At 40.6% G+C, this 25,743-nt stretch overlaps 1 protein-coding gene across 1 annotated transcript in view; it reads left to right on the forward strand.

Moving 5' to 3' along the window:
• Nucleotides 1-23,245, forward strand: part of LOC108575369 (paired box pox-neuro protein) — a 25,206-nt gene extending 1,961 nt beyond the window's left edge. Inside the window, exons 2-5 of the mRNA XM_017938142.1 lie at nt 7,778-7,998; nt 19,533-19,779; nt 22,031-22,199; nt 22,729-23,245. Of these exons, the coding sequence (XP_017793631.1) occupies nt 7,778-7,998; nt 19,533-19,779; nt 22,031-22,199; nt 22,729-23,245 (1,154 nt within the window). The remainder of the gene's footprint in view (nt 1-7,777; nt 7,999-19,532; nt 19,780-22,030; nt 22,200-22,728) is intronic.
• The last annotated feature ends 2,498 nt before the right edge of the window (nt 23,246-25,743 follow it).

Below are 25,743 nucleotides of genomic sequence, written 5' to 3' on the forward strand. Positions count from 1 at the left end.
AACCTAACTTACATGATAATTACACGATGTATCGAATTTTGTACCACAATTTCAAGGTTTCCATTCCACTCCTCGTATATTACTCATACAAGCTCCTCTCGTTACTCCACGAAACTTTATTTCAATTACCATTAAAAAAATGAGTAACCAAACACCCGTAATACCTGTAATATTCTCCAAAACTCTGCCAACCTTTTCTTCCATAAATTCCCGCCGATCTCTTACATTCGATCGATCCTCCAGTTCAATCCCGAAGTATACTCGTTACCCGAATAACAAGACGAAAAAATTGTCCTCGGTTACCGGTTCGATCAGCTGTTAACGCGGCGCAATTCTCTCCGAAAAAGAGATTGCCGTGCCAAAAGGGTGAAAATATCGCTCGTACGTTTCAATTACGAATACATGCGATTTAGGATCGACTCGAGAGAGAGTCGCATCGCGTGTCCATCGTACGCAAAGAATAGGGAAAAACGGGGAGAGAGAGAGAGTGAAATCTGTTAGCGTAGATGGATCGTGATTACAGGTAGGCAGGTGTATAGTTTGGTTAGGGCCTAAATGGCAAGCGTGATAGCGATCGATTCTCGCTCGCATTAGTTCGCTAATTCTAAGCTAACCATTATTATGTATCCAAAGATGCACCCCTGCGCGCTTCTATAACGCGACCCGTCGCATAAATTCTTTCTTTTCTTTTTTATTATTCAACCTCGCTAGTTTATAGCCTGTACGGTGTTACGTGTCGGTATGCGCATCGAGAAGATTTCGGATACTTTGGTTTCTTCGTTTTTCTCTCGTTTACAATTAGTCCCGCTCGCTGCTTCGTTCTCTGCTCTCCGGTCTTATCAAACACGTTCGATCCCTTATCTCTGATTTCGCTGTTCGACTGGTATATGAGCAATTAAACCCACTGATTCATGGTGATTACGCCTCTGTTTTCGTGCCTTCTTTATTCTGATTTTTCTTTGTAATGCTGCGTCTGTGATTGGCCTCTGCTCTACCGCGTAAACTTTGCTCCCAAACCGGGAGTTTGAAGGTATAGAAATTTATGCGAGGATTATTCTGTTAATTACGCTTTTCTTAATTTATGTGCTATTTTACTTGGAACTTCCATGTTATTCAATTTTATAATACGGAATTCTTTATGGAACTTTTTCTAGAATTTTTTATTCTATATTGCGATACAGAATTTTTCATTAACACGTCGACTGCCGTAACACGAAATGTTTTTATTTGACCGTTTATGGTAATTATTCTACTAAACTGAGAAGTTGCATTCGCTCAAAGGAAGCCTTAATCACATAAGAAACAGAGAAGTCGATGAGAAGTTCTCTAGAAACTTCGTTAAAAGTAATTGCCTCCCATACTAAACTACATCAAACACCTTGCAACGAAACTATAACTTTTTTACAAAAAAAAAGCAATCTCACTTCCTAACCGATAGATCTATCAGAAGAAACACTTATTTCACGCGCGCAACGTACAGAATTCTCCTGGCTGTACAATGCCTCGATAACGGAAAAACTACGACAACTGTTCGAAATTGAATGTTACGCCCTTTTTTCCCTCTCCGGTAGATCGGGCGAGTCTCCGTTGGATGATCTTCACGCTCGATAAATTTGCACCTTTCCTGTGGTGACGGAGACGAGAAGAGCCGCGGGAATCCGACATTTATTCGCGCAATTTCGCGTTTCGTACCAAGATTTTTATAAGGATAAGGACAACTTCCTGCTCGCTTTTTGCCGTAATAATAATTTGGCCCCGCGGTCGCGTCGCCGTCGGCCTGTCGCTGTTTCTGCCCGCGTGTAATTTCGGCCGATCTCCTCCGAGGCTCTCTGGAACAGGAAGCGACACTCTTTTTATCGTGTAGCGCCAAAATTAAAGGCGGGTAGAGAGAGAGAGAGAGAGAGAGAGAGATACAAAGAGGACACATGCGACAGGATTTTTTTAAAGCGGCGGAATAATAATTGCCGATAACGTCGAATAAATCGTTGCCCCGCTGTCGGATATATTCGTCGATGAATAACGAGGGATCGACACGCGAGAAATTTCGCCCCTTTTTAATGTAATTTTTTCGTAATAACGTGCCGAAAAGTTTGTCGCCGCTGTTAAGGGGACCGCCTTAAATCATCCGACGACGGAGAGCTGACGACGTGCGTGTTTCTTTTATTACTATCGAGCTCCTTTTTCGCCGTTTTCCTTCTTTTTTTCTCTTCTTTTCGTTCTCTTTCCTCTCGTAATTACCTATCTGGATCATTGGACGGGGGAACCCTCTCGGCGAACGTGTAATTTACGTAACTGTAAAGAGGAACGATACCCACGGACGTGAAACTTTTCGTGGCTGTTGCCCACTGATTGGTACAAACCGCCGGTTAATCCGTTTCTACGCTTGTGTTTTACGATGTGACGGTTAATCGTTCGCAGATTATCGACGTAACACCGTGAGACAATCATGTGCAATAAGTGAAATTTATTAAAACGCGCCGGCAAATGGAAATTATTGCACGCAAGGCTCTTACGGCGAATGATACGTGGAAAAGTGTGAAAGAGATTAGGTTTCTCGTTCGAAAGTTGCAAAGTATTCTTTGAGACATTTCTTCAAAATTACACATTATGCGTGTGAAGTGATAATTAAAATAGCAAAGTATTTCGCGAAATATATTTAACGAGATACGGTATACTGGATTTAACACAGGAAACAGGGTTGCGTAGAAAAATGATCAAACGCATACCGCTATATCTTCATTACTACAGAAACCTCTTTTTCTCGCTAAAAACTCTCTGCTGAATAATGTATAGATGTGCATTTAACATTCTCTCACTTTTCTAACCGTGTTATTGCAGTATCACGCCGCAAATTATATTTCTGAACACGTTCCATGCCCCGTGGGCCACAGGTGGCCCACGACAGCCCATGGAAGTGAAACTTTCATTAGGCAAATAAAGATATCCTTTGATACACTGTCCACGTGTTTCGCATCGAAGATCTACGCATCAGAAATTCATCACAATTCCATTTTTTCCCCCTCTAATTAAACACTCTGGTATAATTTTATAATTTTTCATTTCAAAAGCCTGTTGAAGCCTCCACCTAATCTTATGACTCGAAATCACTCCATTTTTAATTCATATTTATCTTTTAATTTCCATGCAGAAATACAGGGCGTTCCGTTTGAAGAAATCAAAGTGAAGAAATTTTGTGTGAAAGTAATTATTCTAACTCGTGTTTCCCTTGAAATCGTACAATTTTTGCTCAAGAAACTTTTTCGTATAACAAATTGTTTACGAATAATTGTAGAATCGTCGGATTAAATGAATCACCTAATCTATCTGCACACTTTATATTCACTTCTACGTATTCTACATACGTGCAACATATGAACCTGCAAGGTGTGGTTGTATAACACGTGATAATTTGTTAAAAAAATTTTTCTCACACTTCCACCAAACTTAATATTTAACGCTTAGTTTAACTTTACTGTTGAATACCTAATTTCATCCTTTAGGCACTTTCATCTTAATTTAATCTACCGACTTTGAAACGATACGGTAAAAAAAAAAAACGAAAGAATGGGTTAAATAAAGTACAACGATAGATCATTTGCAATCATCGCTGTAAAGTAATCAACGATTAAACCAAGATGAATCACTGATGTGTTATCGTCATCCCACTCGTTCCATTCTTTCAATTTCTTTTCGTATTCTGCATCCCCTTCTAACGGTTTCTCTATCTGTTTGACACCAATTACCTTTTTCCATAGTTTTTTTGAGCGAAGAATCCCTTCGACCTTTTCACTCCACAAAAAATAATTTTTATCGTCTAGTACCTCCACGGTCGTTATATTCCAAGGATCCGACATGGCTGCAACCACGCTCTGCTACCAATTGTGGTTGTTTAACACTTGTTAACAAGTTAAATATGAATATATTTTAAATTCTCACGTACTCACTGATATCAATAACAACGCGGTTCTACTGTTTTTACTCCCTGTTTCTCTGTACGATCCACTCGTTTTCCATATCTCGAGACGATTCGACAAACGCACTACATTCACGCCATCACTCACAACATATTATTCAACCAATTCCACACAAGGAACCACAAACTGATCAACATTTTTCGAAATTTCTCAACTTAAATATCAGACCGCTTCGCCAAATTTCCTTCGCTTCTTACCCCGCCAAGTTTATCAGAAACATCTTTACCTCCACACATTCGCTCTTTCGTTAAATGAATCCATTTGTACAGGAACGATATTACACCGCGTGTATAAAAAAGCACGTAGCAGAGGGAATAATCGGCTCGTTTCCACGCTTGATTGCAGAAATTTCCAGGAGATTTTCGGCTTCGATAATAATTATGCCGTTAAGTAATCGTCGGCTACCGAAAATGATCGGAGAATTAGGGATCTCTCGCGGCCGGTAAGCCACCGTAGATTTATGGGGGACTTAATGTCTTCGAGGCCTGTCCCGTCCGTTTCCCTCGGTTCCATACAGTTTCGTGGAGAAGAGTGGGTCACATAACGCGGTGTAACTCAAATTTTATTCCGCGTATGGTTTAACGCGCGACAGACCGAAGACCCGTCGTCTACCGTCGCCGTTGTACGATTTTCAACGCGCGGATATAAAATTGGTGATCGATTGACGTTTTTATTCCGAGCATTACAATTTTACGATTCCCCCTTCGAGCGGAGGCAGCCTGCTTTGTCGCGACCTCGGCACCCTCGATTCCACGTTTTCGTGGTCGAAAAAACGTTCGCCTGCTATCGAGGTCTGCTTACTTTGGAAATTTGGAAAATTTCGAAATTGAATGTAGTTACAGCGGTGAGAGTAGTTTCGCGTTTGGAACCTTGGGAATGTAACTGAAATTATTTAGGAACTGACTAAGAAAGATAAAACTTTCTTTCAAAGTGTCCAATTTATTTTTAGAGTAATTTGCACATTTTTGAAGTTCGACATATTCTATTTTCTGCAATTGGATCAAAATTAAAAAAAAAAAAGTTAGAGAAATCTAGCTTCCGTTCCACATTTCTTCGTAACTGCGTTTCTTTAGATCTCCGCTTCCACGATAAGTTTCTCGAAAGCAGCATAAAATACTTCGAACCCTCTTCAATCTACGAATACGACGCACGGGAAGATTTAATTATTGAAAATCATCTCGGTTAAATAACCCCTGGTCGGAACATTCGACTATTAAGATAAAGCCGACGACGAGTCGTGAAGGATTATGCGAAACGGTTGCGTCGGTTTTATTCGCTGAATACCATAAGCAGCTGCTGTGACCGTGGAATCTTGAAACGATCCTCGTTTCGAATTTTCAGCCGAATGAACAGAATTATGATAATTCGTTCTCGATCGAACGGAACGTGCCTCTTTTGATCTTCGATCGTGACGGGTCAGTTTTATCGATCGGTGAATTGCCTCGTTTTTCACTACTTGACGCGGCATCGTCACACAATAAAGTGGCCTATAAAAGAGGAAACGCTCCGGAGGATATCGAAAATCAACGGAGATTGAGCAACTTTTAAAAATCTCCCCCTCTCTCTCTCGTTCTTTCCACCGATATTAAAAGTCATCAAGGTCCGTTCGTTTGTTGCGAACGATTATTAGTAACTGCTGGACTTCCTGTTCTAAATGACGCCAGTTTTAATGCAACATCTTATTTTGTAATATTTTATACAGCAGATGCGTTCTGGGAATTAATCGAACGGCTACCGGGTTAATTCGTCTTGGACATGCGTAAAGGAAATTAGTACATTCATCTGAACGAAATATACATTAACCGCGACAATTTGCAAATAGTAAATTCCTGTCGCGACTATTTTCTTTTAAATAGATTCGGTAGAATTTCAACGATTGATATTTGTGATATTTTCGAGCGTTCAACGTTAAAAGTTTGTCCGTGTTGAATTTTATACTTAGTCTAACCGAGATAACATTTTCTTTCTGATTCTGACTTGCACGATATTTTTCAAATTTAACGAGTACAATATTCTTACTCGTTTAATTACTCACCGAGACTGTGAATAAAAAATATCATTCTCTCTCTCGAAATGAAAAAGAAATTCAGTTTGGAAGCTTATTTCCACGCGTTGCAGCTCGGTACCCAAAGGGTTAAACGCTGTATCGAGCCAGCCATAGCTAATGTATGCACGGTAAAATTAAAACGAGCCTCGTCCCGCTGAGCAATCGTACCGCAGGACACTGTTTCGCGTCCGCTATTAAGCCGCGAAGAAAGTACGCGATCATACATACTCCATCCCCCTGAAAATCTGCCCGCGATAGAAAACTTTGTTCACTTTGTAGCAATTAAAAAGAACCTAATTACCAGCGAGAAGGTAACAATTACCCCACCTTTGCAGCGTATCAAACGTATGAAAAAATAAAAGAAAGGAAAGAAGAATAAAATCCAGTATTATCTCCGTGCAGCATCTGTATAGCTGTTAAAGGAACTCGAGGAACAGTGCAAAATAAGCGGTGTCCGTTTATAAAACGGCGGATCGGCGACGAGTTTCGCCTATAGATGAATGGAAAAGAGCGCCGACACACGCACACACTCACCTCGGTAATTTTATTTCGCGTTGAAGCGCGTGAAAAATTGTTAAAAACGGTAATTCGAGGGATCGAGACCGGGGACGTTTGAAAATTAGCGGAAAACAATTTCGATGAGCATCGCTGTTCCTTTTTCTGCTTCTTGCCCTCGTCCGACATCCGCCGGCGGAACAGGAGAGATAATTATACGTCTTCTTTTCCCTCGCATAGCGCATGCAAGAATGTTAGAATGACGATTTTCTCTTTCGTTTCCCATTTTTTTTTTTTTTCTTCTTTCTCTTCCCCTCGTCTGTTTCGTCCGACGGGACGGAAATTCGACTGGCTGATATTGTCAGAGGCGAACCCGGAGAGGAAAGGAAAAGGCATCTGTCCGACATGGCGACGCTCCACCCAAAATCGTGCAACTATTAGCAGATCGTTGCTATTCCACGTGCTGTCTCTCTCTATTCAAGGGGAACAAACACACCTGCGTCCTGGTAATACCGTCAATCTTGTCGTCCCATCGACAACTAATGATTTAATTTAGCTAATGCCCGGGTAGCCGCTTTCGTTCGTTCATAGGCGGTTTTCCTCGCAATAATCTCCGGGATAATGACGCTTTTTCTGGCGATATTAAAGGAAAATGGTGGTTGTATCGATTTGTTTAGAAGCACCTGGTGTAGCACGTATGAAACCGTTTTGTCTGTTTTACTTTGTGGACCGAGAGAGTTCGGTAGTTAAGACGATTTCGATTGAATTGAAGTGTACGAAGTGAAGAATGAAATTTTATAGAGTTTTACAGTGTTTTCATATAAAAATTAACTTGAGCTTTGCACAACTTGGATTTCGAGTGTTCCCCTACGATTTAGAGGATTACTAAAAAATATGTTCGAAGACTACGTTTGAATTTTCTTGATAGACTTTCTTTACCTCCGCGCTCTTTTCCTTGTTGGGCATAAAATTACCCGAGGCGATTTATCACTGAGTAGCAATTATAATTAGCGAAATTGTAGATTAAGAAACCGTAAATCGAGGGAGTTGAAGGTACTGATTAAATTAGAATGAAAAATAGCCAGCTATATTTAGATTAATGCACGTTTCAATGGAGAAATTTTATTAATTCTACTTTTTCTTTACTGAAAGAAAGGAATTATGTGAAGATTCGAGGAGAGATAATAAATTAAACGTGAAAAGAAGCGAGAGAAATTTAAAGGAGCATTAAATTAAAATATCTAATTATTTGGTGTTGCAGGTCAAGCGGGGGTTAATCAATTGGGTGGTGTGTTTGTTAACGGGAGGCCATTGCCCGACTGTGTCCGACAAAGAATCGTGCAACTCGCTTTGGTCGGTGTCAGACCTTGCGATATCTCGCGACAGCTTCTCGTCTCCCATGGATGCGTCTCAAAGATCCTTACGAGATTCTACGAAACGGGTAGCATTCGACCAGGAAGCATCGGAGGGAGCAAAACGAAGGTGCGTGTCTTCGAGAATTTTCAATATTTCAAATAATTCAACGAAACGACTTTACATCCATTGCTGGTGCCTTTTGGTACCATAAACGACCTATTAAAAACGATTTATTTAACTATGATAATTTATACAAATTTAATTAATCATTAATTTATACATTTAGTGGTTCAGAATTCATGTTCGATTAGGGAAGACGCTGTTTTATTTAACTACTACAAGAGTTCCTATTATTTTCGAGTGACGACATAATCACAACACGATCTCCAGGTTCATAAACATTTTTAATTTAGTAAAAGGTATTCTGCGAATAAACCGAGCATCTTCGCCGGTATATTCGGGAAATTATTCTGAACAAAGAGTGTCAAATATAATAAATTTTATTCTGAACAAAAAGTGTCACATATAAATTATGGATCAATTTAACTCTACTATCGAGATATGGACCTATTTGCAATTTTTTTTTTCTATGGGGTTGCATGAAATCTAGAGTGTATTTAAATGGAAAGCCTTGAAACAATGGTCTCTTCGATATACAGTAGACACAGTCAATGAATGTACACCTAATCGAGTAAAATCGTGTGAAATAAAATATAAATATCAGTGCAATACGACAGATTTCAGTGTAACAAATCTTCCCTATCTCACGAAGGAAGAAAAATCGAATAACATTTTGAACACACTGTATCTTTAAATTCAACAGTAACTCCAAACTACCGCACACTTATCTCGCGTTATTCCCGATAGATCAGAATCCCTCCTCAATTCTCCAATACTCTCATCAATCTCCCCCTTAAACACTCGCAACAATCTTCTCCCGGTACAGCGAACACGCGATCGCGATAAATAATCGCCTTCAATTACGCTTTAACTCGTCCAACCTGCAATTAATTAAAAATTCGAGAAAAATAATCGAGGGAAAAAGGAAAAAGAGCAAAACGTAGAAACTTCCTACGAACCAGTCACCGAACGGCGAAGAAGAAGAACCGTAGGTATTCGAGGCATAAAACGACGACCGAAAAAGACACAAACGTCGACGCGGTTCATTTCAACCCCCGAGTTTCTGGCCGCGTTCTATGCCCGCGCAATTACTCGGACGAAATTATTGGAGCAAAGGAGATAAAGAAACGGACGCGGCAAAAAGCGTAATAAACGAAGGAAGGATACGTGCGTTATGGGGCGGTGACACTGATGAGAGGAGGCGAGAGACGCGGGCGCAAGAGTCGTCGGCCGGGAGCAGAGAGCGGCGCGCTGATGTGATTTTAAGTAAGGGCTGCGCTCGGCCGACGTAGCTGCGCGCAATTATCCAAACACCTTGCAGCAGCGACGGCGGCGGCGGCGGCGAAGGTGTGCATTTGCATAATTTCATGGCTTTGCTCGCTTTTCTCGCGCGAGAGGAGCTCTCTTGTGCCTGAAAGTGTCGCGCGCGAGCTCGAGCGGAAATTATCCGGTGAACGTGATGTCGCGATAGTCTCTAATATCGTAAAATTCGATCGTTTCGACCGAAAACGAGTCGAATTAGACGCACTTAGGCGGACCCTTTTAGACCCGTTCTTACGCGCGAAAAAATTGAATACTGCACACGAGGGCGCGGCCTTTAATGCTTGTCCAATTTGAATTTCAAATTCTTTATTTACAACGCCGCTCTCATGGCTCGCTCGATTTACGATATTAAACATCTTTCATTGATTTTGCTCTTTTTTTCTTTTCCATTAACGAGCCCCCGGCGGGGTTCGAATCGATCGTTCAATTATCTACTATAGAATCGGTGACACGGGGAACGCGTGGGCAGTGAGGTAATACACTGGCATCAGCTGAGCATCCAGAGGATTAATAACGAATTTCCTTCGCGTTGCGTATGCGAGGATGAGATATTTGCACGGAGTAATGGAGGAGGTTAGGGTGGGGTATGAGTCGCTTGAAGAAAATGTGTTCTGTTGGAGAACTTCGAAATGTGAAATTCGAGTCCTCGAGTGACACCGTGGATCGTCAGTGGGCAACGTTGTCCGGCTGTTTCGACAATTTCTTTTAAAAATTATTTAATAGTATCGTTTAACTCGTAGGTATGTAATTATCGCGTGCAGTGCAATCATAGTGATACGTTTTCAATTCCCTAAGAAGCATACTGCCATTGAAAACTGATACATCGTCGCTGATCCAGGGCAAAAGCAACACAGAAGCGTGTCATAAATATTCCGGGAGAACAGGTTCTCGAATTCAGGCTCAAGCTCCCGAATTTTCACCGACCAAACTTTCGTCAAGACGAGTAACTGCTGGATTTAATTCGAAATTGATCACAATCGTGTACATCGAGTCTTTCTCTGAAACACAGAGTGAAACACAGTTTTGCCGAACGTTAGGCGCGTTGCGCATCCTGCGCCCGAGAAATGGCGTCGAGGGAAATTACCAGTTAACGAGTTCCGACGCCGCCGCGCGATATCTCTGTACGCGGCGCGTTACACGCGTTCGATAATCAAGAGCCACGGGGTAGTGGTGGATTATCTTCGTCCAGATGGATTCTCCACCGCCACGATGTGCGTACCCCGTGCGAACCCACTCGACGAGAAAAGAAAATAGCGTAAAAAGAAACCCGTTGTGTATTACGCGCGTGACGTCACTAATGACAATATAATTGCACGCTACCAACACGGTGAATTTCTTACGATGCGCCCGTGCGGGAACTCGCGCGATCCCCGTTTCGGGCTTAATGAATTTATTTTAATAACGGCCATGCCTGGCGTGCATCGACCTCCCGGCGTTGAATTGCGACTTGGCCGGCACCGCGCCGCGCCGCGGCCAGTGAATTGCCGCGCGTGGAAACCTGAAGAGCATATTTAAATTCTGACTCTGCTCGAGGATGATTACGAGCGCATGTAAACGATCGTCATCAACGGCCATTATCGTAGCGTGTTCGTTTTGGTACCGACGACGCCAAAATAGTCGAGCCGCTGGATATTACGTTTCTACAGTTTCCATCTTCGAGTTCCGTGATTTCTTCCGCCGGTAACGAGGAGGATTAAGGATCGATTTTCTACAAGTACCTATTCCTTTCCTTCCGTTCTTTGCATTTTTTTTTTTTTTTTCCCCTCGCTTTCAGTGGGAATTTTTGTCGACGAGGAAAATATTGCGATCCGGTGATTTCAACGCCTGTAGAGACGATAAAGACTGCGTTAAGGAAAAGAGAGATGATTATACTTTGTTCTGTCGTATGCCGCCTAACACATTTTTCTGTCGGAGGGAAGTAGTGATTGAGCGTTATTAAACGGTGAAATATTTAAATCAATTCAACGTGTTTATAGCGGCTGTAATTATGCTTTAATATTAATTCTTCTATACGTGTCACGAGAGAATTAAAGATGGAAGGTACATAGAAAAGTAAGTGTATTTTAAAATGACAAATTAAAGGCAAAATTGAATCACGAATTCTGCTGAAGTTATTTTAGTTAACATTTTTCTTCTTAAACACAATTTCTTCATCTTTATTACCGGAGATGAGATACTTGTGTACTCTTGTCGAAGTGAGTCACATTTTTAACGCAGCAACTGAAGCTGCAAAAAAAATGTACCGTAAAATTGATTGAAACCTTACTGAGGATATCTTCGTTAGATCTTACTAAGTACGCTAATTGTACATTTCGCTTCTCGATTCGGTCGAAACTTTTCGTTGCGGAAAAAAGAATACTCGTAATTGCATAATGAGCAAGGAGCTGGAGAACTCTTAATTACACGGTAGCTTTAATCTGATGGCTTTCTTTCGAAAGCTACTCTTAACTCTGCCCTCTCTTCCGCGAACGTCCATTAAAAGTTGCCGAAAAATTTTTGCCAAGTAACGAAAAGTAAGTGTGGATCGTTGATGAACCTACAGACCACCGCCTTTGTAAATGCGCCGTGTGCATACTAAGAAGAACCATTCCGTAGATTTAATCTCGTCGCTGAAAGTAGTTCGAGTCGTTGATGTGTCAGACATCTTCTACGTTCACCTTCTCGCGAAACGTAACCGACGTTTAAATATGAAGTAATTCAAATTTTTCCTAGAATTCTGATAATAATAGAATCAAGCAGAATAATAATAGAACAGATAACAATGAAATTTTGTAATCATAACTTGCACTATTTAAACTAAACGAAGTCTAATCGTGAGATGAAAATTTTCTTTCGAATTAGAACAGGAAGATTAAAGCAGAACAAAATTACTTTTTTTCTTTTATCTCGAGCAATTTTAGTCTCTCTTGAGATTATTTTGCATTACATCGTGTGTGCAAAAAATTATCAAAGAGGTACAATGTTTTAGACAGATAGTATGCGGCTTTTTAGGAACGAGTGAACGGCGTTACAAATCTCTACTGTGGGTTTCCAGAGTATAAGGTTGCGTGACAATGGAAGAGGGTAGAGAACAAAATTACGAAAGATAATTGCGAACTGACGGAATTATTACTTAAACAATACCTCGAAGTTAGTCGATTATCTTAAATAAAACAGTTTTAAAAAAACCTAATCTAACCAAACGACTCGAGAAATATCACAGAAACTCCAAGTTGCCAATTATCTGAAAGAAAATAGTGAAAAAGCAGAAAAACACTTTCCACCCAATCTTCCCTACGCGAAATAGCAATTTCACGTTAATTCTACGTCGAGCCAACAATGTCTCCAGTAGTAACTCACCGGAAACTTCGCCAGAACTCCCAAGTCGAATCTCGCCGATACTCTCATTCCAAAATTACAAGGAAGATCACGCCTCGCGCGCTCGTACGCCGATTAAATTCACCGACGCCGGTCGTCGGTGGCGCGTTCCTGGAAACCCGTCACGGTCGTTAAGCCAGACCGATTATTTTCCAATCGACCGGTTAAATTGCGAATTAATTGTCGAACTATCCGTCGATCTACACGTGTTACAGCGTGCGTCGTGCACGTTTTCGAACCGTGTCCCAACAGTACTTTCCTCCCCGTGCTCGTTATCTCTCTTTGCCGGTGTGTACGCGCTCGAAGCGGCGCGATACGCTTGCAGATAATGGCGTCGCATCACGGCAGAGAAAATTGTCTCATGAAAAATGTACGCCCCGTCGAAGGTCCTGATAATAAAGTGGAACGCCATTGAACGCGAAGAAAATCGCGCGCTTCAATCTCTCTCGATCCTCCTTTTTCTACCGTGTTTGTTTAAAAACGTCTCACAATTCTCCTCCCTCCCTTTTATTTCGCGACGTTCACAAAGTTGTGTGTGTGTGTGTTTCGATCGTCGGAAATTTGTTTGATCACCGTTCATTTAAGAAAGAAAATCGCACGGCTAACTTCCTGGAACCGATCGGTAGAATTAATTTACAAAACCTGTCCATCCATCTCCTCTTATTATCAACGTCTGCTATTACGCGGTGTAATGAAAACGACCGAATGCTGTATTTGCAGTGCATCGAGATTCGTGGAGCGAAGTATAATGGTACTAAGATACGGGAAATTACACGTTGCGAGGTGAAGGAGTGGGTATCGCAAAATTCGCCCCACCAGTGCCATTTTAATGGAAATTTTTTTCCGTGTCGTCTCTTTTTCACGGGGGAGAGAGGTAGGATATTGGAGTGTGCAATTTGAATTTCGAGTGTCTTCTACGATTTCTACTCTAAGTGATTTATTTGATAGCTCCATTCTAGCGCTCGGAAAGTTTGACGAGCGGATTTTAGTGTTTGTGTAAGGAATATGTTTCAGTACTCCGAGCGTTCGGCGTGTATATTTTAATATTAGAAAAATTTCAATTTTAATATTCGAAATACTTGAAGATTATATTCTAATGCTCAATGAAGAATAAATGTTAAAGGAAAGGGAAAAGGAAGGGCGATAGAATGGTTAAGGAAGGTAGAAAATAAAATTAAGAAAATTAGGAGTGTGTGAAAAGAATGAAAGAAAAAGTGAGGTTAGAATTTCCTTTAATTGCATACCAAATCCATTTCTCGGTGTTCAGGCTGAAATTACCAATAAAATAGGGGTATTCGTATCAGAAATTTTCAATATTTTCGAAATACTTTTCGCCCTCCTTTTCAAATTACACCGAAACTCGTGGAGAACGCAACAAATGCTTCAGTGCTCCGTATTGTTGAAGTTTCGCATTATTATTAATAGGCACAGAATGCTTAATTCCGTAAGATCGCTCGATACATTCAGCAAAACTCTCTCCAAGAAAGCGTCATAAATATTCTCGCATGCGGACACTCGTTTTCTCTCGGCGATTCCTGTTCGTCGATCGGAAGCGTTTCCATTTATCTGGTAATTAAGATCTCGCGCTAGCACGGTGACGAGTCGCGCTCGAGCATTCTGACGGATGGGTATTTATTTTCCGATGCATGATTTAGTAATAGCCGATAAAACGTCACGGGACGAGGAAAACAAACAGCGTGGAATCGCCGCGCTCTGTTTGCAGATCAGGATGCTAATTAACGCAGCTTGTAGATCGGTAATTCGTTCGTCGTTACGACGGAATGGCAATTGAGGGAGCAGACGATTGTGAATTTTTACATGTATGCAGAACACTTTATTTAATTGTAACAGGGAAGATTGGGAAATTTTATTCAAACGACTCTACTTATTTTTTTAAACGTTCAAGGAGGAATTGCGTAGAGCAATTTTAATAATACGAAAATGTAATAATTTATGGGAACGTTTCTTGCAAATTTCCAAAAAGATACGTGTCTTATTGCTATTCGAATTGCGTGTGAAACATTTTTTTATCGTTTAAACTAACACGGAGAATTAGATGACCTCTTTTAGATAGAAAGTGCAGTATTGATCTTGTTCTCGAAAATTAGTCAGAAACCCTTAATTAGAGCACAATTGTATATATAATTTTATTATATTCGTATACAGTAGAGCGTCAGTTATCCGAACCATCGGTTCGAGGAGTAAACAAACTTATGGTGTAGCGGTACCGATTGACGAGTAAAAAATAAACTCTCTTAATAAACGTATATTGTTACTTCGAAGTATTTTCTTTTTTTTATATTTTCATCAATAAGTCAATTTTAGGCTTCGTTCCTACAAACTGAGCAAGTACATGCATGTATTTCATTAAGTGAACTGTTATCCGAGCAATTCGATTCTCCGAACCACCTCAGTCCCAATTGGTTCAGATAACCGACGCTCTGCTGTGTTCGTAATATCTCTGTTCTTTAAAAAAGGACTTTCCACACACCTTAATCCCTTTCAACTCTCTACTCAACGCTGAATCAACCTCCCGACAAAGATATCCTCTACATTAAACAACCATCAAAAAAATACAAACTGTCAAACAGTTATTACCAGAAACGACATCCTTCTCGTATCAAATACAATCAGATATCCTTGATCTCCCTTCGACTCTCTGCCGGACAACGACAAAAATGCACCAGACCGTTTACAACCCCAACGATAAAAACGAGACGCGATCGTCTCTCCCCCCGAAAAAAGGAAGCGAAGGAACGTTGAAACAGGAAAGCGGAAGAAAGGAGCGACGTGGTGTGTGAGCGGTGAGAAGACGTTATTATTTAGGTCTTTGTGACAATTGGAGCGGCTTATAACACCGAAAACCGACAGAATACCCAGCCGGTTCGGGTCAGTAATTACCGAGTTGGTCAACCTGTTCGATAGTCTACGTTATCTAACGTTTAGCGCCAGATGTCCGTGCGGCGAGTTTCCTTTGTGGTGTGGCGGTGTGGCACGCACACGAAAGACATCGTGGATCGTGTCGGGGTCCGTCGAAGGGTACGCGCGGTACAACGCGAGAGGGTAGGCATTAGGACACGTATATCGTGGGCCAGGGTAATTGTGGCAATGACGACGGAAGTGTCAGATTAGAATCTGAGATGCTCCCGGGAGCACGCGATGCTTGTCCTAACCCCTGAAACTATTAGGCGACCGGCTCGACGGGTGCCCCCTTAAACGTTCTGCCCACCAGTGGTGCTTCCATATCGGTGCCATTCAATAGACACCGGCCGTCGCGTTGTTCCGGGGGAATTGCTTGGATAGGTGATCGATTCTTAGGGTATTGTTCTGCTGGTAATTTTCGACGTTTTGTAGACTTGATACTTGAAATTTTTTTTATTTTCTGAGATTTTCAGTATTTTGTGTTTTGTGATTTTTAGTAGGTACTTAGGTTGATCCGCGATTGTTTCGGTGAACGATTGTGTCCTGATTTCGGAAACTTGCCTAAATTTTGTGTATTTCAGGATCGATCATTTTTTGAGATTTTCAGTATTTTGTGTTTAATGATTTTTAGTAGATACTTGGGTTGATCTTCGATTGCTTCAGCGATGAGTGTGTCTTAGGATGTTGCTTAACTTCCAATTTTGGAAACTTGCCCAAATTTTGTATATTTGATGCTCGGCAATTTTTTTGAGATTTTAAATATCTTATGATTGATAATTTGGGGTAGCTATTTAAGTTAATCTTCGATTGTTTCAGTGAACAGTTGACGTATAATAAGTGTTGTCTGGTATCAAATTCCTTCCACGCCTGTAAAATCGTCCATTTCATAACGCAACAGCCAGCTAATCACAATATCCCGATAACTCGTCCCAAAACGAGTCAAGAATTATTACGACACTCATGCGTAACATGCTTTAGGTAATTCACTAGATAACCAAAGGTATAATTTCCTACCTAGCAGATAACATCTCACAAGTAGCTTTTTTCCAACGTAAACACTTTCCTCCAACCAGAACCTACCGCATCATTCTCATTTACCAAACAAATTAGCATTGATCACTCCAATGAGATCGTTAAACTAACTGCATCGGAAACTATGAAACACGTACGTGAAGGATAATAACCGAATTACCATAATTCATCCATTACGAATATCTCCGTTGCGACTACCTTACCATCGACAGATTCGACAGAATCTTGAAACACAGCAAATCGTAAAACAAGATTAATAAACACTCTAATACTCTTCACGCGTAACCAAACGAATTAACGATCACATTGTAAATCATTCTAATCCTGTGATTCCCATAAAACGAAAAAGAATTCCACAAAGGTGTCATAATCACGAGGATAAATCGAAAGATCGGTCCCAGCCCCCAGCGTGCAGACTGTATAGTTGCTCAAGAAAATTGCCCCCCCTCTCTCTCTCTCTCTCTTTCTATCTCTTCGTGTCGTATCATTCTCGCCGTGTGTCGGGTGGCGTGGCCGCCCCAGAGAAATCGGTGATCTCGAAAATCTGTGTACGGACGAATAACATTTCCATCACGTTAGCATAAAATTATCGTGGGGCCCGGGCGTGTGGGTTCATTAGCAAGTCAAATGAACGGTGGCCAGATTGAGCACCACTGGTGTCTCTCCCTTTGCGATGCAGGGAGAGACCGACCGACCCACCGTCGAAAAGAAACGGGACGCGTCTGCGAGAAGCAGATGAGCCCGCCTCCTCGGTAAACCGGGGCTAAACTGTAATAAAGTGCGGTACGCATTACCCACCTACCTTTGGGACCTTCCTCGTTATCTGATTCACCAGCTCACCGACGTGCTTCACCTGTGAACGACATATGGCCGTTGCCGCTGCTGCCCCTTTCGACGACAGTGTGACCACTTTCGTGTTAATTTGTCGATGAGATAGCGCCCACTCCCGGCCAGGAAAAAATGACCAGGCTAATGATTGGCAACGGCTACCAGCACAGAACCGTTGCAACGTCCTTTGGGGATGTCCAAGTGTTCCTCGATTTTCGGTATTCTTTTCGAGCTGGAGTCTCTGCTGTTTCGTTCGTTTCTTAGGTTTGTTCTGGAGGAGTGATTGTATTGGTATTTGGTGTTTGGGAGAATGGCCACTTTGGGGTTTAATATTTAAGAGAACGGTCACTTTTGTGTTTGATTTTAGGGGATGGGGCAATTTTTGTATTTGAGTTTTAGAGAAATGGTCTGATTGGTGTTTGATATCTAGGGATGTGTTCACTTTGGTATTTAATATCTACGAGAATGGTCACTTTTGTGTTTGATGTTTTGGGGATGGAGCAATTTTTGTGCTTGAGTTTTAGAGAAATGGTCTGATTGGTGTTTGGTATTTAGGGATGTGTTCACTTTGGTATTTAATATCTACGAGAATGGTCACTTTTGTGTTTGATGTTTTGGGGATTGGGCAATTTTTGTGCTTGAGTTTTAGAGAAATGGTCTGATTGGTGTTTGGTATTTAGGGATGTGTTCACTTTGGTATTTAATATCTACGAGAACGGTCACTTTTGTGTTTGATGTTTTGGGGATTGGGCAATTTTTGTGTTTGATTTTTAGAGGAATGGTCGATTTGGTGTTTGGTATTTAGGGAAAAGGTCACGTTAGCATTCGATCTTTAGGGCAATGGTCACTTTAATATTTAATGTTTAGGGGAATGGTCACTTTGGTATTTAATATCTACAGAAACGGTCATTTTGTTATTTCCTATTTGAAGAAGTAGTCACTTTAGTGTTTAATGTTCAGGGAAGTGGTCATTTTGGTATTTGACGTTCAAAGAAATTGTCACTTTGGTATTCGGCATTCGGTAAAATGTTCATTTGATATTTAATATGCAGAGAAATGGTCACTTTGATAATTACCATTTACAGAAATGATCACTTCAGAATTTGAGACATACTTTGCTGTAAAAGAGTGCAATAGAGATCTTTCTTGATATTACAATCACCACCTCTCACCAAATGTACTCCCCAAACGGAAATCCTGCGAAACTACCGTTCCCCGTAACACTTCATAACCACAAATCACGAACTATTTATCCAAAAATCCGTACACTAATGGACAATGCAGAAAAGAAAATCGACTTTCTGAAATTTACATATCACTCTTTTAATTTATGAGGACTAATAAAGATACACTCTTATTACACAAGAGTCCTGATTGGAAAGCAAAGTATAATAAACGTCTACACGTCCCTCTGCTTCGTACGACCTTGCAGGTGTTACATTTACATCTCTTCCTTTCTTTTCTCTTCTTCTTCTTTTCCAGTAAAACATTCTTCATTCGCGAAAAAAAAAAAAAATGGCATATTTAACCGCAAGAATCTTATCTCTATCAGCTGTATCATCGGTAAAAAAAAAAAAAAAAGAAAAGCAACCAGTGTCGAGGTAAAGAGAATCGGGAGAAGGAATGATGAAGGGGTAGTGTCGATATTGAATCGATAACATCGCGTTATATCTCGACAGGTATCGCAAGCAGCGTCGTTTAAGTTTCGGAAATAACCGTGATACAGATCACCCCTTTCTCGCGTAGCATCAGGTGCCACCTCGCGACATTGTATCGTCCTCCGCCACATACTTCTTTCCTTTATTTTATGTTAAATTCCCAAATTTAGCCGCCTTAATTGCCAATTACCACACCGGTGTATCTTTAGACCTTAAGTATGGTCGTTTGCTAAGTTGACAAACTCGATGAAAACATTAACCACAGCGAGGATACCAATTACTTTCGATCACCTTGTTAACTTTTTACGTGAAAACTCGTTAAGAAAGAAATCTGTGTGTCTCGCGTGACCAAAAAAACGAAAATTTCATTTTCTTGCGTTATCGGTTTCAAATGGACGAACATTCTCTACTGTTTTGCAGCAAGTGGCAACACCCACGGTCGTGAAGAAGATCCTACGAATGAAGCAAGATCAACCGACGATGTTCGCGTGGGAAATTCGAGAGCAACTCGCGCGACAAGGCGCTTGCGATCCTCAGAGTTTACCCTCTGTCTCCTCGGTAAATCGGATTCTCCGCGGTGGAGGACTTCACACCGATCACACGGGGATCGAGGGGGGTTCCCCGAGCACCTACGCCTCACAGGTTTCCTCGAACGCCGCAAATAGAGGTGAGAATGCGCTCCGAAATTTAAATATGCAAACAACGAAATTGTTGCAATTTGTTGTATATTATTTTTACCAATGGTTACAGTATGCTTAGATACAATACTTTTACCAACGGTTTTAGTTGTTCAAATACTCGATTTAAGTTTGGGTAGGATTTGGGACATTTTTGATATTTTGTGTATTTCAGACATTTTATGTACTTTGGGCATTTAATTAATTCTACACGCTTCAAATCCTGAGAAAGTGTTCCACTAATTTTTAGAAAAACTCTGTAATAATAATAATAAATCCAGAATAGTTACCTTACTTTAAATAGAAAGAACGTTAAAAAGATGTACTAAAAATGAAATTATTCGGCTACTATTTCCAAATGTAACAAACCGAAGTGATGACATTCGGCCGTCTCTCCCGAAAATACGGAAGGAACGATCCGCGGAACAGGAAATTGGTCCTCCACTTAAACGTTGAAACGACACGTTTCAACATATGTCGCTCCTCGAACATGTTCGACGAACAATGAGACCTTCGCTCGTGTAATTTTTGCATACAGCAAGTCTCGGAAAGCAGCAGTACAATAATGACAGGAAAGTGTCAGCCGAAAATTCGTCGAATTTCCAACGATCCTCTCCCTTCCCGCTTCGAGATCGATTCACGCGACTCTGCACGTCAGAAGTCGGCTCATTATGCGAAGGAAAGCTGCGCTGCGAGTGCGCCATTACCGGCTAATGATCCCCTAAACATCTGTCCGTATCTCGGAATCACTGTTGGAATTTTGTCCATTGTTTTCGTCCCTTTTTACGATTCGGTTCCGCAGGCGAGGAGAGAAAAAAGGAAGGAAGGAAGGAGAGAGAGAGGAACGTTGCAGAGATGCAATAATTGCAGAGAAAAGAAACGACAGGAACGCGGGGAGGAGGAGAGATGGAGAGGAGAGGAAGGATAGAGGAAAGAAAAAGAAGAGGAATTCGTAAAATACCCTGTGGCCGATTGACTCGTCAGCGAGCTGCGGCGAGATCACCGTCACGCAACCCCTTGAAGAGACTCGAAATTTGCCTCGCAATTCACCTCGTTTATTCCGTAAATTGTCTATAACGCCGCTCTCTTTTCTTTCGCTCTTTTTCTTTTTGTTTTCTCACCTTTGACGCGAAGGCTGCGAAATTTGCGTCTGTCAACCGTGGAACGTTCGTTCGAAAATTGATCTGGTTTAGGTAAAGCAAAGAGAGGTAAATAACAGTACGACAGATATGTTTGTTGTTTTTTTTTTTGTAGAAATGAAATCGCAGTATCAAGGTTTTCACGCTGGACAATTTTTAATTAAAAATTTAGCTTAAACTTAGCTTATGTAGTTACAGAGAAAAATAGTTAAGAAGTAGCAACAATGTTAGAATTTGGTAGAGCTACCTTTTGCTACTAACTTACTGTGCATTCTAAACAGTAAAAACACTGCAAGAAAAATTGAAGTGCTCAAGATCTATAAACCAAGAAAACTGTAACAAATGGCGATTTGCACTACCGACACAAAGTAACGTCCATGTCGCAGATAATATTGCCTAAAGTGTCGCCAAGTGTGTATTTGCAATTTGTAAACCTGAACGCGTCGTGAAAGAAGAATAATAAAAATTCGGTACAACTAGATCTTCATCAGCAAAACTTAATCGTTACAACGTGAAGCTGTCGATTTCTTGCAGGTGCCTCTAATAATTCGATCTGCCGCTGTAACAATCAGACAGATGAAAAAATACTCGAGATAAGATTTTTCATTTTTACACGATAGATAAAAGATGTTTCGTCAAACGTTGAAAAAAGAAAAAGTTACTATAGACGATAAAACCGAATCTCCTCTTAATCACTGGACGAAGTGGAAATCTTCTCTTTATCCTTGTTGCTCGCCTAAAGAAGTAGCCACGGCGATCATGCGCGTCGATTTAATTTAAAGTGTCGAGCACGAAGATGTAGACATTAAGATTGCAATAAACCTTGGCTGTTTCGTGTAATATAGGCATTTAAGATAATCGTCGATTCTGTAACGAATAAAAACAACGCGACAGATGATTCTGATTAATACTTATCTTCAGTTTCAGTGAATTTCTCTGTGTGTACAGAGAGAGAGGGACGGGGAAAAATGTTTAAGCCTCGAACGAATTACCATTCGCACTGAAAATACGACATTTACCGTCCTTCTGTATGCTTAATAAAACTTGCATTATTCATGTGTTGCATCGTTCTGTTTTCTTTCTTTCCTCTCTCTCCATATAGACGCGCTCATGAGAACGGATTACCAATTATTTTATCCGGGAACTCTGGGACCACTGCACATTTCCACGACTTCCGGTAATACCAGCGCGCCATCTTGGAATCCGAGCTTCTACTCGTCCCTCTATCAGGCAACAACGCTCCACTTACATCACGGAATGCAGTCGTTCTCGTAAGTTTCGTTTATTTTCTCATCCACTGAAATCGTTCTTCGATTAAATCCCTGAATTAACTGCCGAACGATGAAATGATAACAGAAGTGACGATATTTAACGTCGAGTGAGTAACCGCGGTGATTAGTCAGATTTGTATAGCTTTGCTTTTGTGATAAAATAATAGGAGGTATGTTGTATGTAATATAGATGAACGAATGAACGTTAAATGTCGGATTTTGAATCGTTCGCAAAATTAATCGCTCGAGTTGAAAATTTTAGTTTTTCGTATATTGATTAAAATTCGTGCAATTCTTGGTAAATTACTATTTAAAAATCCGACGCTTAAACGAAAGAAAATTGTAAAAAAGAGGCGAGGGAAGAACGTTCGCAAGGATTTATTACAAGACTTCCTGTAATTAAAACGAAAAGCCAATTCCTCCGAAGTGACAATTCTTCAAGATTTACCGCGAACAGCGAAGCACCCAATTATCTCCGGCGAAGCAATAAAAACACGCGTAAACTAACGATGTAAAACGTCTCTTGCAGGTCGTTAGACGTGGAACGTCTTTCGGAGCAGAGTGGACCAACGAACCAGGTCGACCTGAAGTCCAGCTCGAGCTCGATGGTAGGCAGCGACGATTCCTTGGACAAGAGCGATCTAGACGAGAACACGGAGTCCCAGGACCATTACAAACCGTTCCAAAATTCGCCGATAATCCTGGAGCTTGGCCAGAAGATCGGCAGCGATCGCAGCGCGTTCGTGAGACACAGCACATCCGGTTCCTCCGGAAGTCTCGAGACCAGACAGAGTCCACCGCTTGTGAACGGTGACAAACAGAAGACGTCGTCTCCGCGGATCTTAGAAACGGGAAACGAACAGAGCACAATGGCCAAAGAAGCGGCGGTCGAAGGGAGACCGGCGCAACCTCAGAGGAAGAGAAACCCATATTCGATAGAGGAGCTGTTGAAGAAAGACGAAGGCAAGAGCACCTCGAAGAGGCCGAAATTGACGAACATCGGCGTGGTTCAACCCTGTGGAATCATCCTGAGCAAAGAGATCTGAAGTACTAGACGACGGTACAATAACGATTGAAGAAGAAACAGAAGAAAGCTTCACCGTTTTGGTGATAGAGGCTAAGATGATCGTCTAACGATATTTGGGGAGAATTTTCCATGGAGATTTAGCCAGAGTGTAAACACTGGTAGAGACGAGGATGATGTTACTTTAGAAAGCAAAGAATAGAGGCTAGGAAAGTGGAAGGTGTATTGCTTGAAGAGTTAAATGATCAATTGATCCGGAGAGACGGTGGACCTCGACTGTATGCGTTTATATTTGATATCCGTGGCTCTGTATTTTTTCGAATTTATCGATGCTGAAGAGTAAAATGGTTCGATGATTTTTTTTTTTTGGTAATTTACTGCGACTTCTGAGTCATTTTTTCGACAGAGAAATCGAATATGAGCTTCGACGAGCGATTCAGTATCGGTGTACCGTTTCATACCGTTAGATCTACCTGTGAATTTAGTATTTATTTTCCAGTACCATTTCTGGTGCAAAGAAGTTGCGGTGAATTTTAGATAGAATTATTTATGAAAGAAGAGAATATTCTGGAAGTAATAAAAAATCACGAGTAACAAGGTTTATAGGTGTAAAAAGAATTATTCGTTTTGTTTCCTTAACGTATTTGTTTATTGAACGTAGATATCAATAAGGACGATGAAAATATGGTTCCACTAGAAATATCGAATATAAACTCGCTGATTAGTTTTATTTATTCCACGATAGAATCATTGAGCAGTATTTCCAAATAGGTATATCGAAGAAAATTGGTACACTAGACACTTTGAAACTAGATTAAAAATTATATTTGAAATGTTATATCTTTTCTCGGAAATGTTAGAATTAGTAAATTATAAATCTAATATTTTATTTCATCTTCTTTCCTAAAGTGAAGTTGTTTCATTTTGTTTCCAATCCACCGTTTCACAAATCATTATACAAATTATGAATTATTTAACTCCAAAAGGGGATTTGAAATGTATTCAATAAGTAAAAAGTCGAAAATAATCAAAGTATGACAAAATGAAAATGTAACATCAGTCAGAAAGGTTCTATTTTCGAGGAACCACTTTGTAACAATGTAAAATCACGATTAGTACAGCTTTATCGATGTCCAAAAAATCTCGAAAATTAGAGCAATCGTCGTTGTACTTACCGACACGAAGGAAAGCGTAAATTGTACTATGTAACATTAGTATGAATCGTCGATGATGTATTGTTGACTGCAATATCGTAGGGTACACGTAAGTCTGTTAAGCTAATTTATAATTAAATTATTTTTATTCATTCTTCCGCGTTCGACACCGTCGATGATCACGCCTCTTGAGAGCGAGAGGGATCGTTGAAATATGTGTAACGATGAAATGCGAATAAAACGTATCGATATAGGTGTTTTATGAATTCCAATGATTTCAGCATGATCAGTTTTCTCATCTCCGAATACGAGATTTTTCTGTCGTGTAATTTGTGTGTTGTACAATTTCGTTTTGCAAGCGGGACGATGCCATATTATTATGTACGATATATTTAATTTTAATTTAGTCAAAGAGACTTTGACGTATTCTAATAAAGTGAAGTGGCTAGTAACCTTGACAAAAACGCTTGTTTTTATTCAGTATACTAAACTAAACTGTACCAATCGATAATCACATGAAAACGTTAAAAAAAGAATCACGTGAAATGACATGTAATTTAGAGAGACTACAAATTTATCAATCGATAACTGTTACAATTGACAAACACGTCATATATGATGTGCAGTATTTTTTTTTTTCTCTCATGTGTATCACCGAACATTGTTATTTCTTATATTTAACCATATTTAATCATATTTCTCATATTTCTCGGAAAAAAGAAAATGCTTCAACACGAAAGAAAGCATTCCCTCCGTAAATAAAAAACACGTAAACATTATAATACAATATAAAATCATTTCTGCCGCACCGTAAATCGCAGTAAAATTCACCCAATCAACAAACATCTTCGAATGTTCGATCAATTCAGTTCGAGGGAACTGAACGATTCGAGTGTGATCCATCGACGAGAGGAATCTCGTACCGGCTAACGTCGTAAAGTCAATCCAATCCAGACAAAAAGTCTACGGGACATATTAAAACAAGGGCCAAGCTCGTTAGAAAGTGCGATTAGCCCATAACTCGGGAAGAAAGTATGCCAAGCTCAGCCGATAGAGCAGGGCAATTAAACAGAAGCCTAATAAAGCGATGTTAATAAAGCATGTATCGATAACGTAGAACAGCCGAGTCGCGAGGATGTAGTAAAAGCCATAAACGGTTTGATCCCAGTGTCATACGCAGGCATGCCGCGTGTACACCTTGTAAAATACAGCCCTGATGACGGTGCACGTAAAAAAAAGAAAAAAAAAGGTGGAATTAAATAGCGGATCACGTCTCATGAGCCCAAGCCCACGGATGCACTCTCCCTTTTGCATTTACAACGTTGTAAAACTTTTTATCCGCCTCTTCATCGCGGACTAATTAATG

Source organism: Habropoda laboriosa, unplaced genomic scaffold (assembly GCF_001263275.1).
Source record: "Habropoda laboriosa isolate 0110345459 unplaced genomic scaffold, ASM126327v1 scaffold143, whole genome shotgun sequence".
NCBI classification, from domain to species: domain Eukaryota; kingdom Metazoa; phylum Arthropoda; class Insecta; order Hymenoptera; family Apidae; genus Habropoda; species Habropoda laboriosa.